The following is a 16,603-nucleotide window of genomic DNA, read 5'->3' as shown; positions in this document are numbered from 1 at the left end:
TCACTTTTTTTTATTTTTGATAACATAATAATGCGAACAACAAATAAATTATTTGTTTTATTTTTCTTTTCTCTTTTTTTTTGTTTTTAATAATAATATTATTTTCATATTTAATATTGAATACTTGAAAAAAAATATTACATCCAAATAATATAATAATTATATATAATATCTTTATTTGCCTAATGATAATTGTGAACTTATGAACACTCAATCTTATTTAATTTGAATATTAATCAGTTATGTCGATCACAGCTGAAAGAAAAAAAAACAAAATAAATAGACTGATAAAAATGAGTAACTAGCATCAACAAATAAAACATACATAAAACAACTAGCGTGTTGTTTTACAAGCTTTGATAGGTCAGGAACATAGAGTAATACTCTAAGGTCGGGAATAAAATAAGGAAAAGAATTTAACCAATGAATGATCGTTTCAGATGGTAGTTCAAATAATTCAACCAATGAATGATCGCTCCAGATGGTAATTCAAACAATTCAACCAATGAATGATTGCTACAGATGGTAGTTCATTGCTTTAATATCGGTAGGGTTAAGTACTTCGAGTCAAATGAACTACCATCTGTCATTGCGTACTGTTTAACTTACTTGGATTCCCTTGGTTTTTTTGGGGTGCTCTCTGAGTTATGGTCAGTTCTTTGTACTGCAACTTATCAAGCTGTGTTTTAAATTCATCTCTACCTGAAGCAACTGAGGGTTGTGAGCTCTCTTCAGATTCGTCAATAACTATAAAACAATCATCGTCAACGCTAGAATTCCTAGATTGTTGAACCTTTGGCACTTTTGAATTGTTACTCCCGCTAGAATGGGTCCATTGCGAACAAGATGGACTTTGGAAATCCTCTGAGGAATGCCACCTCCAGTTTCTTTTTATCTGTTTAGCCAAATTACCTTTTTTCATAATAAATGGATTGGGACCGATGGCCGAAGATTTATGTACGAAGCCTTTATTGTTTTGCTTTTTGTTCGTGCTCAAAGTGGTGTTTGGGTTATTTTTTTTGTTTTCAACTGGGGGTGTAGAATTCATAGGTGTTTTTACATTTTCACGGACACAATTGGCTTTCGATTGGATACTAGCTTCTAGAAGTTTCTGTTTTATTGGAATCATCTTTGGTGGAAGAAGATTATTATTAACTGGAGCTCTACAACTTTTGATCGGAGTGGACACCCTAACAGTAGGCTGAGTGAGGCCACTTTGGATTAAAGTTGTTTGTATTAGATTGCTCTTCGAAATATCGATTGTTTTTGGTATCTCCCTAGAAAATAGAATACAAACCGTCAAAGAAGCCTGTTCAGATTTTGTTAAAGTGTGATATTTCTGGAAGATTTTGTTCTATATGGTATGTATAGACACGAAATGTAATTACAGGATTAACAAAAGGTACCTACTTTGAAATTGGGTTAACCTTCCAAGCTGGATTGGTCAACTGCGATATAGGCTTCAGAGCCGGAGGCATATTTATCTGATTCCACTTACTGCGAATTATTTCATTTATTTTGGTTTCTGTTGGCGTCTTGACTGTTCCATTTTCTGAAAAATGACATAGTAACAAAGTCTGTACAGGGTGGGCAAATAAGCGAGGTAAGCGGCTTTATCTCAGGATCCACTCATCGTAGACTTGCGGTAAAAAATGAAGAAGATATTTCTTCAAGTGATGCACGGCGAAAAACCAAATTGTGTCTTTGGATTCTGACAAAAACAGAAATCTCATCAAATTTGTATAAAAAACCAAAAAGTCGCATAGCGATAGCTTCAGGGGTTCTGGAGTTATGGCCGAAAGAAGACACAATTTAGTTTTTCAGTGCATCAGTTTGAAGAATATCTTTTTTCGGCCATAACTCCAGAACGCCTGAAGCTATCGCTTTGCGACCTTTTGGGTTTTTCATACAAATTTGATGGGATTTCTGTTTTTGTCAGAATCTAAAGACACAATTTGGTTTTTCGCCGTGCATCACTTGAAGAATATCTTCTTTCGACCATAACTTCAGAACGCCTGAAACTATCGCTTTGCGACCTGAAGGTTTTTTCATGCAAATTTGATGGAATTTCTATTTCTGTTAAGAAAATCCTATCATTACATTTAAAATTTTGAAGTAAAATGAACAAAACAATGAACTTCTGACTTAGCGCCCCTATCGAAAGCACCAAAAACAAATTTATTATGAGTATATTTTGTCCTCAATCAACAAGATATTATCTCTTAGACGAGATCTAATTTGCTCAAAAATGTCGAGCCAAACTGAAGTTACAGGCGTTTCAATCAGTCAGATTTCTCCCTTTCACCTACCCTTATTTGATGTCGTAAAATCGAAAGTGATAATTCAAAAAGATAGAGAATTTTACAAGGATAACAGTGATAATAATTTTTCTTCAACTTCATATGCGACATTTTCTAGTAAAATTCATTTTTCTACTCGACAATAGCTATTATGCCCCCTAGCGGTAGAGGTATGAATTTAAAAACAAATTCCAGTGTGTTTTCTTGTACAGTTTAGTGTTAAAAATTTTATCGCAAGTCTGTACATATTTCTCCTCGAAAATAAACAATCCTACCTTTTTCGTTCATCCCTACGAACTCCTCCCATGCCTTCTTCTTATCCTCTTCGTTCAATTCTTCGTCGGGTCGATTTTCCAACAGTTTCTGGTGCTGATGATACTTGTACACGCAATCGAATTTGAGCAAAATAGAGGACAAAATGTCGTCGTCTGGTTTGGCCGGCGTGGTTCTCTGAAGTGCCAGATTTATTTCGATGTTATAAAGATCCTCCAAGTCTAAATTTTTATAATGCCTGGCGATTTGACGCTTATCCACAACTCTAGACGCGATGGCCAGCTTGGTGACGCACCTATGGTACATTTTTTCCTCCATGGTGCCCTGAAAAATTCGTCTCTTGAAGTCAAGTATTGGAAACTTACCGAATTATTGAAACTCACCATCGAGAGCAGTCTATATATGTATACCGGTTTCTTTTGACCAAACCTATACGCCCTGTATATACTCTGCGTGTCTAGGCAAGGATTGAAGTTGGCACCCAAAAGTATGACTCTATTGGCCGCCACCAAATTCAAACCCAAACCGCCTACTTTGTGAGACATCAAAAAGACCCTGAAAGTTATTTGAGATCGAGTCTATACTTTAAGGAAAAAATAAAGTGTGTTTTTCTAGAGCTATAGAACTTTAAATTGCAATAAAACAATGATGGATTATTCGATTGATATGAATTTTATTTATCCGCAAGATAATCTTGTGGCATTTTCTGGCATATGACCGCCACGGCTGGCTCGGATGTAGTCTAATCTGGACATCCAATTTTCGATGACTTTTTCCAACATTCGTGGCCGTATATCGGCAATAACACGCCGAATGTTGTCTTCCAAATGGTCAAGGGTTTGTGGCTTATCCGCATAGACCAATGACTTTACATAGCCCCACAGAAAGTAGTCTAGCGGTGTTAAATCACAAGATCTTGGAGGCCAATTTACAGGTCCAAAACGTGGAATTAGGCGGTCACCAAACGTGTCTTTCAATAAATCGATTGAGGCACGAGCTGTGTGACATGTTGCGCCGTCTTGTTGGAACCACAGCTCCTGGACATCATGGTTGTTCAATTCACGAATGAAAAAGTTAGTAATCATGGCTCTAGACCGATCACCATTGACTGTAACGTTCTGGCCATCATCGTTTTTGAAGAAGTACGGACCAATGATTCCACCAGCCCATAAAGCGCACCAAACAGTAAGTTTTTCTGGATGTAACGGTGTTTCGACATACTCTTGAGGATTAGCTTCACTCCAAATGCGGCGGTTTTGTTTGTTGACGTAGCCATTCAACCAGAAGTGCGCTTCATCGCTAAACAAAATAAAATGGACGTAGTGCGCGATACGCATTCCGCACAGAACCATTATTTTAGAAATAAAATTGCACTATTTGCAAGCGTTGTTCAGGCGTGAGTCTATTCATGATGAATTGCCAAACCAAACTTGAGAATAAATCACTTGACAGCTGTTAAATCGGTCGCCATCTTGAACAGTAATGCCAACTTAAAGTTATATACCTCGAAAAAAAACACCCGTTACAACAAGCAAGACTAACCTTAAAGTTTTGTTATTCTCATCGTTGAACATATCACACATTTCTGTTCGAATCGAAGGTGATATTGTGCCATCCATCCTGAAGTAATCTCTTTTGGCTTTCCAACAAGAACATTGCGGAGTACCCTTCAATCGCAAAAAGTATTCTACACTGCTCAATTCCACCAAACTGCTGGTGAAAATCAGGCTGCAACAAAATATCCACGATAAAAGATGAAAAACTGAAGTTCAGCCCAGAAATAGACATAAACAAACAAAGTGTGACAACATTTTGGACTAATACTTACACTTTTTCCCCAATTTTCTCAGCTTCTTCGATGATACCCATCATAACTTGGAGTTTAGTTCCGAATTCTAAATTAGTTACGATCTCATTCGGACAATCATCTTTCCACCATTCTCGAGGCAGCCCTTCTGCTTCGTGAACTTCTGGTTCTTGGCTGATGACTTCTTTATGCTCGTTACCTTTCTAAAATTAGTTATACTATTATTGAAGGAGCCATGCTATTTAAAATGGTTATATACAATACAAGTGCAGAAAGTATTGATATTTTTTACACAAGTTCAAAATTTTTGAATGAACTAATGTTAGAATGAGCCTTCTGTACATGTATTATACATTATTTTCTCTAATTTACCGAATTTTTATTGAAATTGATGGAATATATCCATAAATATCGTTAAGTGAAAAATATTGGTTGGCAGAACTGTTTTCTTTATCCCAAGTTTGACAGATAGTAGATAAATCCGTGACAGGAGAGTTCAGAATACCAACCTATAATGATTAAATATACCCTTGAAATCTGTGTGAAATTGAGATAATCTAGCACGATTTTATTCTAAAATCTACAAGGTAGAATGAGCGGATTTCTTACAGAATTAGAGAAATAAAATTCTTCTGTAAAATAGCTGTCAACCTACCTGGCTTTCCATTGTTTGAAGTAATTGGGGATGGGAACAGATATATTTCAATAACTGATAATGGACAAAGAATGTGCTGCTGTATGTTTTTAAACCGTCTTCCATATCCTTCTTTTTTATTGCTTCAATATACTTCCTATAAAGTTTCTCCTGTACTGGATGAAGTTGGATAAATAGGACATAATCCTTCATAGCCTCCAGGTGTTTATGTAATTCTGTCGCTTCGTACCTCTGTGATAATCAATTGGAAAATTGCATTTAATTTAATACGATATCTAACAAATTTTTCGATTGAAAATCGCTCTCAAATCATTCAAATGCAGTTGCAATGACGTAACTTGTATATAACGGGTGTTTTTTCGAAGTATATAACTCTAAGTTGGCATTACTGTTCAAGATGGCGACCGATTTAACAGCTGTCAAGTGATTTATTCTCAGTTTGGTTTGGCAATTCATCATGAATAGACTCACGCCTGAACAACGCTTGCAAACAGTGCAATTTTATTTCGAAAATAATGGTTCTGTGCGGAATACGTATCGCGCACTACGTCCATTAGCGATGAAGCGCACTTCTGGTTGAATGGCTACGTCAACAAATAAACTGCCGCATTTGGAGTAAAGCTAATCCTCAAGTGTATGTTGAAACACCGTTACATCCAGAAAAACTGATTGTTTGGTGCGCTTTATGGGCTGGTGGAATCATTGGTCCGTTTCTTCAAAAACGATGATGGCCAGAACGTTACAGTCAATGGTGATCGGTATAGAGCCATGATTACTAACTTTTTCATTCCTGAATTGAACAACCATGACGTCCAGGAGCTGTGGTTCCAACAAGACGGCGCAATATGTCACACAGCTTGTGTCACAATCGATTTATTGAAAGACACGTTTGGTGACCGCCTAATTTCACGTTTTGGACCTGTGAATTGGCCTCCAAGATCTCGTGATTTAACACCTCTAGACTACTTTCTGTGGGGCTATGTAAAGTCATTGGTCTATGCGGATAAGCCACAAACCCTTGACCATTTGGAAGACAACATTCGCCGTGTTATTGCCGATATACGGCCACAAATGTTGGAAAAAGTCATCGAAAATTGGACGTTCAAATTGGACTACATCATATGCCAGAAATCATATTTAAAATGTAATGCCACAAGATTATCTTGCGGATAATATTGCAATTTAAAGTTCTATAGCTCTAAAAAAAACACCCTTTATAAACAATAGAGTGTTATATACAAAAAAATTTGCTTTAATTATTGATTCAACAGTTTTTTTGTCAAAATAAACTTTTAATGATGACTAAAACGAAGAAATGAACAAATAAATGAAAATGTTATAAATAAAAAAAATTATAATGAAAATAAATTATTGAATTATTTTCATTAATCGATTTCCGGTGTTTTTTGAGATAGCAATATGGAAATGTTTACCTGTATTGTATTCTTCAAGAGCCTATTCAAGACATGTGTCCTTTTCTTCATCAACGTTATATCGTGCTCTCGAGAATCTTCGTACTGTCCGTTCATTATAGGATTAACGAACTGCCTCTTGAATTCAAGCTTATTTCCTAGTAGATTTGGTTTTACAAACTGAACCATGTAGTAATCTGTAAAACAAATATGCCAATCAACTTCTTAAGCAGGAAAAAATGTGGGACAAAAAAAATTCCATCGAAAATGATGCATAACATTTTTTAAACAGAAGATCCCAAATAATTCAGATTATAACCTTACATTCGTTCAGATTGTTTTGCAGCGGTGTTCCTGTCAGTGCGATTCTTCGTTTCGTTCTTATATCCATGAGGGCCATTGTCCGCAAAGCTTTCCCATTTTTCAAAAGATGGCCTTCATCACAAACCACCAAGTCGGGCCCTGAAGTTAAATAAAAAGTTAGACACAAAAAAAAAAGTACAGAAACAAGGTGACTTGCCTGGGTCTACCAGTGCCTCTTTCATGGAAACGCCATCGAATAACTTGTTATCCTTTGTTAATTTGGTAAAAGCTTCGTAACCCAGGATGAGGACTCCCTTGCTTTTTCTCCATTTTATCACCAGAGAACACTTTGTATACGGGTCATATTGACTCCTGAAATAACGAATCACAATATAAAGGGTGTTTTTTTTAGAGCTATAGAACTTTAAATTGCAATAAAACAACGATGGATTATTCGATTGACATGAATTTTATTTATCCGCAAGATAATCTTGTGGCATTACATTTTAAATATGATTTCTGGCATATGACCGCCACGGCTGGCTCGGATGTAGTCCAATCTGGATGTCCAATTTTCGATGACTATTTCCAACATTTGTGGCCGTATATCGGCGATAACACGGCGAATGTTGTCTTCCAAATGGTCAAGGGTTTGTGGCTTATCCGCCTAGACCAATGACTTTACATAGTCCCACAGAAAGTAGTCTAGCGGTGTTAAATCACAAAATCTTGGAGGCCAATTCACAGGTCGTGAAATTAGGCGGTCACCAAACGTGTCTTTCAATAAATCGATTGTGGCAAGAGCTGTGTGACATGTTGCGCCGTCTTGTTGGAACCACAGCTCCCTGACATCATGGTTGTTCAATTCAGGAATGAAAAAGTTATTAATCATGGCTCTATACCGATCACCATTGACTGTAACGTTCTGGCCATCATCGTTTTTGAAGAAGTATGGACCAATGATTCCACCAGCCCATAAAGCGCACCAAACAGTCAGTTTTTCTGGATGTAACGGTGTTCCGACATACACTTGAGGATTAGCTTCACTGCAAATGCGACAGTTTTGTTTGTTGACGTAGCCATTCAACCAGAAGTGCGCTTCATCGCTAAACAAGATAAAATGAACGTAGTGCGCGATACGTATTCCGCAAAGAACCATTATTTTCGAAATAAAATTGCACTATTTGCAAGAGTTTTTCAGGCGTGGGTCTATTCATGATGAATTGCCAAACCAAACTGAAATAAATCACTTGACAGCTGTTAAATCGGTCGCCATCTTGAACAGTAATGCCAACTAAAAGTTTTATACCTCGAAAAAAAACACCCGTTAATTCTGAAAGCTTTAACGGCCAGATTGTTCAACAGGTTTAGAAAAGAGAAACACACCAATCGTTCATAGGTTCGTTCTTACAGCTGCAAGAAACAAGTTTCCAATCTCTCTTGGACTCTCAAATATCTCCGAGCATGCATAGTTCAACGATAAAAATCAAAATAAGGTTGTAACCTAAAAATATGTTACCTATGCTCAATTTGTTTTGTTCTGCAGTGAAAAAGTTATTCTTTGCCAGAATTTTGGATAATAGATCAATTTAATCAATTTTTCGGAATTACAAAACGGACAAGAGCCAAATTCACTTTAAGGTTAGGTTAGGCCTAGAATATACTGTACTCGCAGACAGTGTGAAATCGATAAGAAAGTAACTGCTGAAAATTTGCTCAAGAACGAACTTCATAATTACCAGCAATAGATCACACTGGAATTAAACCAGACAAAGATGAAGGGCTTTATGAGAAAGCCCACAATTTTCCAACTCTGTTAAATCAGGACAGTTTGAAGAGAAAAAAAACTAGAGGTATATTATACTCACTCTAAAGCAGTTATCTTTATATCTTTCTTGGTTTGGACAATATTGAGAGCATTCAAGAATTCTCTTTTCCATCCAGGAACAGTTGACAGAGGGCATACTATAAGTACGTGTTGGGTATTTGTGGCAGGATGATTGAACAAAGTATGTACTAAAGCAACGACCTGAAAAAAATTCGCATTAGAGTAAATGATTATCCATTTTGTGGTTACGAAAGTAAATGTAAAAAAAACTTTCATTTAGAATATCATTTTGGCCAATAACTTGACGGATGTTGGTTCTTTGATCGTCAAAAGTTTGAGGTACGATCCTTTGCATAACCCCACAAAAAAAAATAGGCATTCATTGTTGCTGCAGCACACAATCAGCATATGTTCTACATATTCCTTGGTCAGCTGTATTTAGTTTTTGTGAAAACTGATGGATCCACATACAAAAAAGGCACATCGTGCCTTAAGAGAGGCCCAAATGTCGTGCGTGCCGAGCAATGGATACATTTGGATCTTCTTCAAAGCCTTCAGTTACAGCAACAGAATGTGCATTTCGATGATGTATGAGCCTTATGACATCAGTAACAGATCCAATATCTTCGAATTTTTTCACTATCTCACCAATTGTAAGCTCAGATGGAAGATTATGTTGACCATAATCTTTTTTTGGTGCACGAAACGTACTCACTTACTGAATCATGCTTTTATTATTAAGTTTTCACACGATAAATTGATATGACAATTAGTAACCTAACCTAAACTAACCTGCAAAGTTTTTCCTAGACCCATATTATGAGCCAATATGCAACCAGTTCCATCAAAGGTATCCATACTGCCTATACTCAGGTAACAGGCATCCCACATAAACTTAATGCCTTCTATTTGATGCGAAAAAAGCTTTTTCGACAAATTGGGATCGACAACAACTTTAGAACCATCCGGAGATGAATCCAGAATGATTGAATCCACTTGTGAGGCTTCCGATTCTTGGGAACTTCTCTGAAACAGATTTTTAGCTGGATGAAAATTGCTTAAATAGATGAAAGTTTCAACTAACCAAATGTTTCTGTTCTTCAAGTCTGGCAACTCTTTCTTTTTCTTCCTCTGCTGCTTTTCGAGTCCTTTCTGTTAGTTCTCTGGTAGATAGCACCTTTTGAAAAGTAAAACAAATTATTTCGAAATACTAAAGCTGTTCAAGATGACTTACAGGTAAAATTTTTTTTCGGCTTGTAGTTTGTTTGTCTTCTTCTTCATCATCAGAATCTATATTAATTATATCCTTATTCATAGTACAACTGACGCTGAAATAAACATAATTCAATTCTATCGTCTGTTTTTGATCTTTAAAGAATAGAATTATGAGGGGAGTATGTTTTACTTAAAAAAATTTTAACTTACAATTCTATATCGCAGTCTTCTTTCGATTGATCTTTGTTATCTTTTTTTTCTTTTACTCTGTCTTCAAAATCATCCGACGAATATGAATCACTGTGAAATAAGCACAATTAACAATTGATTGATGTTGATTTTGAAATTTACAATTCATGTATTAGGCCAATTGAAAAATTCCCGGTCTGATGCATAGATGGCGGTGCTAGTATTAAATCCATATGATTTTTAGTTAGTACCAACCTTCAAACGATACCTGTCAAAATTTGACAGCAACCCGTCCATTAGTTTGTGAGATATTGCGTTGTGAGTGTAGCTACTTTTGTTATTTGGAAAAAGATGGAAAAAATACAGTTGAAGCAAAATCTTGGCTTGATGAAAAGTTTCCGGGGTCTGCACCAGGAAAATCAACCATCTTTGATTGGTATGCTGAGTTTAAACGTGGTGAAATGAGCATCGAAGACGGCGAACGCAGTGGACGCCCAAAAGAAGCTGTTACCAACGAAAAAATTAAAAAAGTTCTGAGTAGACTGCACACGATGAACTGAATCAAAAGCGAGGAAAAACACAAGAATCAGCTGGCAAGGTTATGGCATCAGTATTATGGGATGTGCAAGGTATAATATTCATTGATTACCTCCAAAAGGGTCAGACCATCAACAGCGATTATTATATAGCGTTATTGGATCGTTTAAAGGATGAAATCGTTAAAAAAGAGCCCCATTTGAAGAAAAAAAAGGTGCTGTTTCATCAAGACAATACGCCGTGTCACAAATCAATGAAAACAAAGCAAAATTGCATGAATTGCTTCTGCATCCACCGTATTCGCCAGATTTGGCCCCCAGCGACTTTTTTCTGATCTCAGACCTCAAAAGAATGCTCGCTGGAAAGAAATTTAGCGTCAATGAAGAAGTAATCGCCGAAACTGAGGTCTATTTTGAAGCGAAAGACAAATCGTACTACAAAAATGGTATCGAAAAGTTGGAAGGTCGCTATAATCGCTGTATAGCCCTCGAAGGGCAACTATGTTGAATAATAAAATCAAATTTTGCCAAAACAATGTGTTTTACTATGGTAGACCGGGGACTTTTCAATTGGCCAGTTACTCATGAAATTGATTGGAAATATTGATCATGAAACTGATATATGTTTTCATTTACCTGCAATCTGGATCTAAGTATTTGCTTCTGAGTTTACTCTTCAATCTTTTACTTGTCTCTGTTAATTGTTCTAAACTAATCCGCCTCCTCTTAGCTCTATTTGTGTTTCCTTGTTTTTTATCCAAGGGTAAATTTAAATTACATCGGAGAAGCGGATCATCTATCAAAGGGTTTTGTTTTGTTTTTTCTGTTTCACTTTCTTCTCTTTGTGGAACCTTGACAAAAAAAAAATTAGATGATTAAAAATTTGCTTTGAAATTGAAGTTTTTCGAATTACCGTTTTGTTGTCGACTTTTTTCCTTTGTTGATTTTCTTCGTTTTCGTCTTCGCTCGATACAATAGTCGAAGAATCACTGTCGCTGTCATGAATTGTATGGCACACTATCTCCATAAGTAAGGCATTGGGATCGAGGGGTAAGTCGTTCTCATACTGTAATACTACCTCCTTTTTTATATCATCTTCAGATACAGAGTCGTAATCGGATAGATCGGTTGTTTCTGAACCAGGTAGTTCCATGGAGCGTCTTCTTTTCCTTTTTATTTTCCGTTTATGTTCTTTTTCTTCATCTCTTTTCCTCTTATTATTATTTTCAAAGTTGGGGAACCGACATAATCTAACACATTTACAAAAGAATTAATTGACAAATTTTTTGACGTAGTATAACTGTTTTCGTAGCTAATAAAAAAAAGATTACTGGCAATACTATAAATTTTGATTAACAAGATCAAATAGGCTTTGTAGTCAATAGGCTATTTGACAGTATTCTTCTTCTTCAACCACAACAGTGGCTACTTTGAATTTGACAGTATTAAAAATCGTGTCGTCTTTATTGACATCCTCAAATATTACTTTCAAGAATGATATACTTCAATTTGACAAAGAAGATAAATTATTTAATGTGAAGAAAAAGTTTAAACATATTATGACGTAAATGTTATTGCATTTTCGTTTTTTTGCGGCGAACTTTGACATTTTCTGAATTTATTAGTCATTTTGCGAGTTTTAACAGAATCATTTCCCATAAAGGACGATCATTCAAATTTAAGGCATTTCAAACAACATTGAATTCTAACCATGTTACGTAAAACTACGTTTTGTCGGCATCTTTCAATTTGCCTTTTTTAATTGTTATTTACACTACTTGGGAATATCTTCCTTTTATGCTATCAAATAAACATTACTGGATAATTTGATAGGATTCGAAAAATTCACCAAATAGCCTATTAGATACAATTAATAAAAATGTTCTTTTCTGTTTTGTCTGAAAAACCAACCTGTCAATTATAGCATCTTCATTAGCTGGATCTTCGGTACCTAGTTCAGAATTTTCTTTGCTTGCATTTAAGGGTTCTAACCTCACTGAACAATCCTTTAGTTCAAATCCAATACTACCGTTTTTATCATCTAGATCTTCTATCTGTTGACAAATATTTATTAGTTCTATTTCACTATTCCCAATTTTGTTTGCAGCATCACTTACAGAACTCCGTCTGGATACTTCAGAACCGTTCAATTCTTTTTGGATCTTTTCTAAATTATCTCTCACTAGATTTACGTTACATTTTTTTGGCACAAAAGCAGAAATGGAAGTATTAGGTTCATTCGACATGGGTTTTTCCTTCCTGTTAACGCCAGAGTCCCCATCAGAAAGAAATGTTTCCCATTCAGAGGCCGATAAATCTACCCTACAAACGCACAAAATATCCAATTTAATTCAGCTCTTTGTTTAAAATTCAATGGTAAGAAATATTAATTGTTAGAACGAAGGATTTAGGCAATAGGCTAGATGACAGTATTAAACAATCCAAAAATAATGGTATTTGTTGATATTTTTTTTTTAGAAAATAGTAGACGTATTCCTGTATCGCAGGGGGGATTTAAAAATCTGCCGTCTAGCCTTCTATAAGATTGAAAACTAAAAAATATATATGAAATAAGATTGAAAATAAAGGACTAAAACCAAAAATCACGCTTTTATGTATTCGATAGAACCCTCATAAAACAAGGAAAATATCTGAATATTGGGTTTATCAATAGTGACGATAGAATTTAAAAACAACATAAATTATTCTTTGAGACAAGCAGAAACAAAGAATTGATATTCTTCTTAAAATTTTTCTCCGTATTCACAAATGATCACTATCGGCATAACCTACTGACAATTGATACATGACATAAGAAATGTCAAAAATAATATACAGTGTTGCCATCATCATTTCAAATTGTATCATTTCTATTGGTAAACCAGTTACAAAGAAGACAAGCTCATGTTTTATCTTACTCAGATTCTGAAGAAGTCTCAAAGAAGGAGTCTTCATCCAGTTCCTTTAGAGCTGCAGACACAGCGGTAGGGTCATAACTATCTTCGTCCATTATACTGTCCTCTTTGGAATCATCGCTTTCTTCCAATAACTTTTCTGAATGGGTATTGTCGTTTTGGCAGTCCTCTTCGGAAATCATCATCAGAAGCTCATCCCTCATATTGCGAAAGCTTTCATAGTTGGAAATTTTGTTTAACCCTAGAAATGATAAAAACTCGCCTTTCGCCATATTGCTGTTATCTGAAAATTTAGAAGTACTTCAAATTATCAAAGTTGGTAAAGAATCGGAATTTTGTCATAAGTTAAGTTTTGCTCGCTTGTTTATTACTATTTTTTGTAATTTTCAAATTTTGAGCCAGTATCTGTCCCAAATGATTGGGTCCCACTCTCAGAATTAATTTCAACATATTTTACTAAAATTTTGGGTGAATAATATGATGTTGATTGGTAAAGTGACGTATCTAAAAATTCTGCTATGTACTTTTCACACAGGAAAAAATAACACAGCATTTACATTTATTTTCTCCGAGAAAATTGTTCTGCAAAAGCAAAAAATGACATTGTGTTAAAATTAGCATGCTAGATTCATGTAAAAAATTTAACAAGAGAGCAAAAATACCCAATCAGGGCTTTTCTCATTGTTTACACATACAACACCAAAGAGTTATTTACCATTGGAAATTATTGAATGTTCTTGGATTCCTGGTCCCATGACAGATTCTTGAGTGCTGACCTGTTCACTTGGAGTATTTTCTCCTTCAGTGCTGACTTGTTCACTTGGAATTTTTTCACCTTGGGTACTGACCTGTTCACTTGAAGTTTTTTCTCCTTGAGTGCCGACCTGTTCACTTGGATTTTGTTCTCCTTCAGTGCTTACTTGCTCACTTGGAATTTTTTCCATTTGGGTACCGACCTGTTCACTTGGAGTTTTTTCACTTTCAGTGCTGGCTTGTTCACTTAAAATTTTTTCTCCTTGGGTACTGACCTGTTCACTTGGAGTTTTTTCTCCTTGAGTGGCAACCTGTTCACTTGGAGTTTTTTCTCCTTCAGTGCTGACTTGTTCACTTAGAATTTTTTCTCCTTGGGTACTGACCTGTTCACTTGGAGTTTTTTCTTCTGGAGTGCCGACCTGTTCACTTGGAGTTTTGTCTCCTTGAGTGCCAACCTGTTCACTTAGAGTTTTTTCTCCTTGAGTGCAGACCTGTTCACTTGGAGTTCTTTCTCCTTGAGTGCTGACCTGTTCAATTGTAATTTTCTCTCCAGTACTGACCTGGTCACCTGGAGTTTTTTCTCCTTGAGTGCTGACCTGCTCACTTGGAATTTTTTCCCCTTGAGTACTGACCTGTTCACTTGGAGTTTTTTCTCCTTGAGTGCTGACCTGTTCACTTGAAGTTTTTTCTTCTTGAGTATGAGCAGAATTTGAGTGATCTTCATCTGCATTATTTTTACTCTGTTTATCAGATTGGTCTTCTTGAAAAATTTCTTGAGTGTTTTCTGAAACAGATTTTTCTTTGAAATGACCATCATTCTCGATGTTTAGCTGCTCTGAAGCCCTCTGAGAATTTTCAGCATTAATTTCTATAGATGTTGTATGTTCTTCACTTGGATTGTTTACTTCTTTTTGTCCTACTTCGGGATTATGAGTGTCACTTGCATCATCTTCTTTTTCTTTAGGAGCATGTAGATTTTCGGACGAATTTTGTATTTCATCGGGAAGTTTCGAGATATTGTTATGTGAACCTGTTTTGAAACAATTAAGAATTATTGAAACATATTTTTGTTGAATTATTTGCTGGAAACCAAGTTTTAATCTCTAAATCTTACACATTCAGTTTAGAGCTTTCTAAAATTTTAATTAGTATTTTATGAATTACCAGTGTTTGTTTTATCGCTTGAATTTGCTTCACCATTAAGTGTTTGATCAAGAGACACATACAATCCATTCTGGGGATTTATATTTTCGGACACATTTTTATTACCATTTGAATCCAAATCTGAAACAAGTTCCTTACAAGTATACTGAACTGAAAACTGAGAGTAAGTTGAGAATCAAATTTATCCGAATAACTCTATTGAGGTATAGAAGTACATGAGTTTGATTGGATATAAATTGAAATGAAAGTTCTTACTATCTTTAGTTGTGCTCAAATTGTCTACAGAAACTGTGTCACTTTTATCCGATAAAATATTGAATATTTCGGAAAGATTTTTATACACAGGGTCATCTGCAAATGATTAAAATATATCACTACATAACGAATAAATACAGAATCATCAAACTTACTTGATTCTAACCAGTAGTTATTGATGAAATTTCTTAGTTCTTTCTCGAATTTGTCTATATCATCAATAGTCAAGGCTTTACATCTTTCTTCTCCAAGAATATTCAGTAGATTGATAGAAAAGGTCAATTTCTTGCCAACACGAAGATAATCTCTGAATGCCTCCAAATTATTTTGTGATTTTTCACATAATTTGGAGAGATTTTTTTTTATCAACATTTCATCATCTGAGGAATGGGATAAAGATTCGCATTTCCTTTTGAGTTCTGAGGATAAAAATACTAGCCAATCTATAATTTCATTATTAGTTTCATTTGATGGCATAATGATATTCCAATGTTCTCATCACAAAATACTAAAAATATATTATTTACAATGTTCACTGACACTGTTGACTGATAAGGTTTTTATTTTTATTATCTTGAATTTAAGTTTGGTTAACTATCAAACTATCACAGAACACATGTAGAGTAGATTTACTTCTTTTTTTTATCCTTTACTACCTGCCTGCCCCGGCTCCGCACGGTCTGTCAGGCAACCCAAAATACATCCTTCGAAATGTAAAATTTTTCTCTATATTCGCTCGATCGGAAGAAAAAGGAAAGCCTTTTTTTTCTTTTCCGTAGGAATTAACAACAATAAAAAAGAATTATCCAATTCGGTGCTGTCGTTTGAATGTGATGCTAAAGGTTTGTTAATTTTATATCACAACAAAGATTTCTAAAATTCATAATAAACTAACTTTATTTCTTGAAATTTCTTATATTTCTCTAATCTGTGTTCGTTTATTTCTTGAGTTGGCCACACAGAACATATCTCTTAAGAGATATATTTTGTGGTTTGTG

At 35.3% G+C, this 16,603-nt stretch overlaps 1 protein-coding gene across 3 annotated transcripts; it reads right to left on the bottom strand.

Annotated features, from left to right (window-relative positions):
• Positions 1–159: 159 nt before the first annotated feature.
• Positions 160–16,193, bottom strand: LOC123683477 (transcriptional regulator ATRX homolog). 3 transcript variants are annotated; one of them, XM_045622556.1, is made up of 26 exons: positions 15,761–16,170; positions 15,606–15,701; positions 15,351–15,470; positions 14,282–15,216; positions 14,149–14,209; positions 13,437–13,716; positions 12,636–12,840; positions 12,430–12,572; positions 11,432–11,768; positions 11,155–11,369; positions 10,004–10,093; positions 9,813–9,906; positions 9,663–9,755; positions 9,371–9,604; positions 8,619–8,779; positions 6,968–7,122; positions 6,772–6,909; positions 6,469–6,644; positions 5,036–5,266; positions 4,402–4,583; positions 4,116–4,301; positions 2,957–3,128; positions 2,576–2,897; positions 1,411–1,552; positions 610–1,277; positions 160–255 (listed from the first exon to the last, which is right to left on the bottom strand). In XM_045622556.1, the coding sequence occupies exons 1-26, from the start codon at positions 16,080–16,082 to the stop codon at positions 233–235; spliced, it is 5,781 nt and encodes a 1,926-aa protein (XP_045478512.1). In that variant the 5' UTR covers positions 16,083–16,170; the 3' UTR covers positions 160–232. The 3 variants fall into 3 exon arrangements, with proteins under 3 accessions (XP_045478512.1, XP_045478511.1, XP_045478510.1); XM_045622555.1 differs by having other exon boundaries at positions 14,149–14,461; positions 14,498–15,216; XM_045622554.1 differs by having other exon boundaries at positions 14,149–15,216; positions 15,761–16,193.
• Between the last annotated feature and the right edge of the window lie 410 nt (positions 16,194–16,603).

The sequence above is a fragment of the Harmonia axyridis genome, chromosome 6, assembly GCF_914767665.1.
Source record: "Harmonia axyridis chromosome 6, icHarAxyr1.1, whole genome shotgun sequence".
Lineage (NCBI taxonomy): Eukaryota > Metazoa > Arthropoda > Insecta > Coleoptera > Coccinellidae > Harmonia > Harmonia axyridis.
Note: the sequence above shows the minus strand (reverse complement) of the source record. Positions and strands in the feature narration are given on the sequence as shown.

What these genes read in the sequence shown, in the direction of transcription:
- LOC123683477 (XM_045622554.1), bottom strand. Translation starts at nt 16,082, where the DNA reads ATGCCATCAAATGAAACTAATAATGAAATTATAGATTGGCTAGTATTT. An exon ending in GAAGATGCTATAATTGACAG is followed by an intron (nt 11,769 to 12,429) that starts GTTGGTTTTTCA and finishes TAAATGTGTTAG; the next exon opens with ATTATGTCGGTTCCCCAACT. An exon ending in GCCGAAAAAAAATTTTACCT is followed by an intron (nt 9,756 to 9,812) that starts GTAAGTCATCTT and finishes ACTTTTCAAAAG; the next exon opens with GTGCTATCTACCAGAGAACT.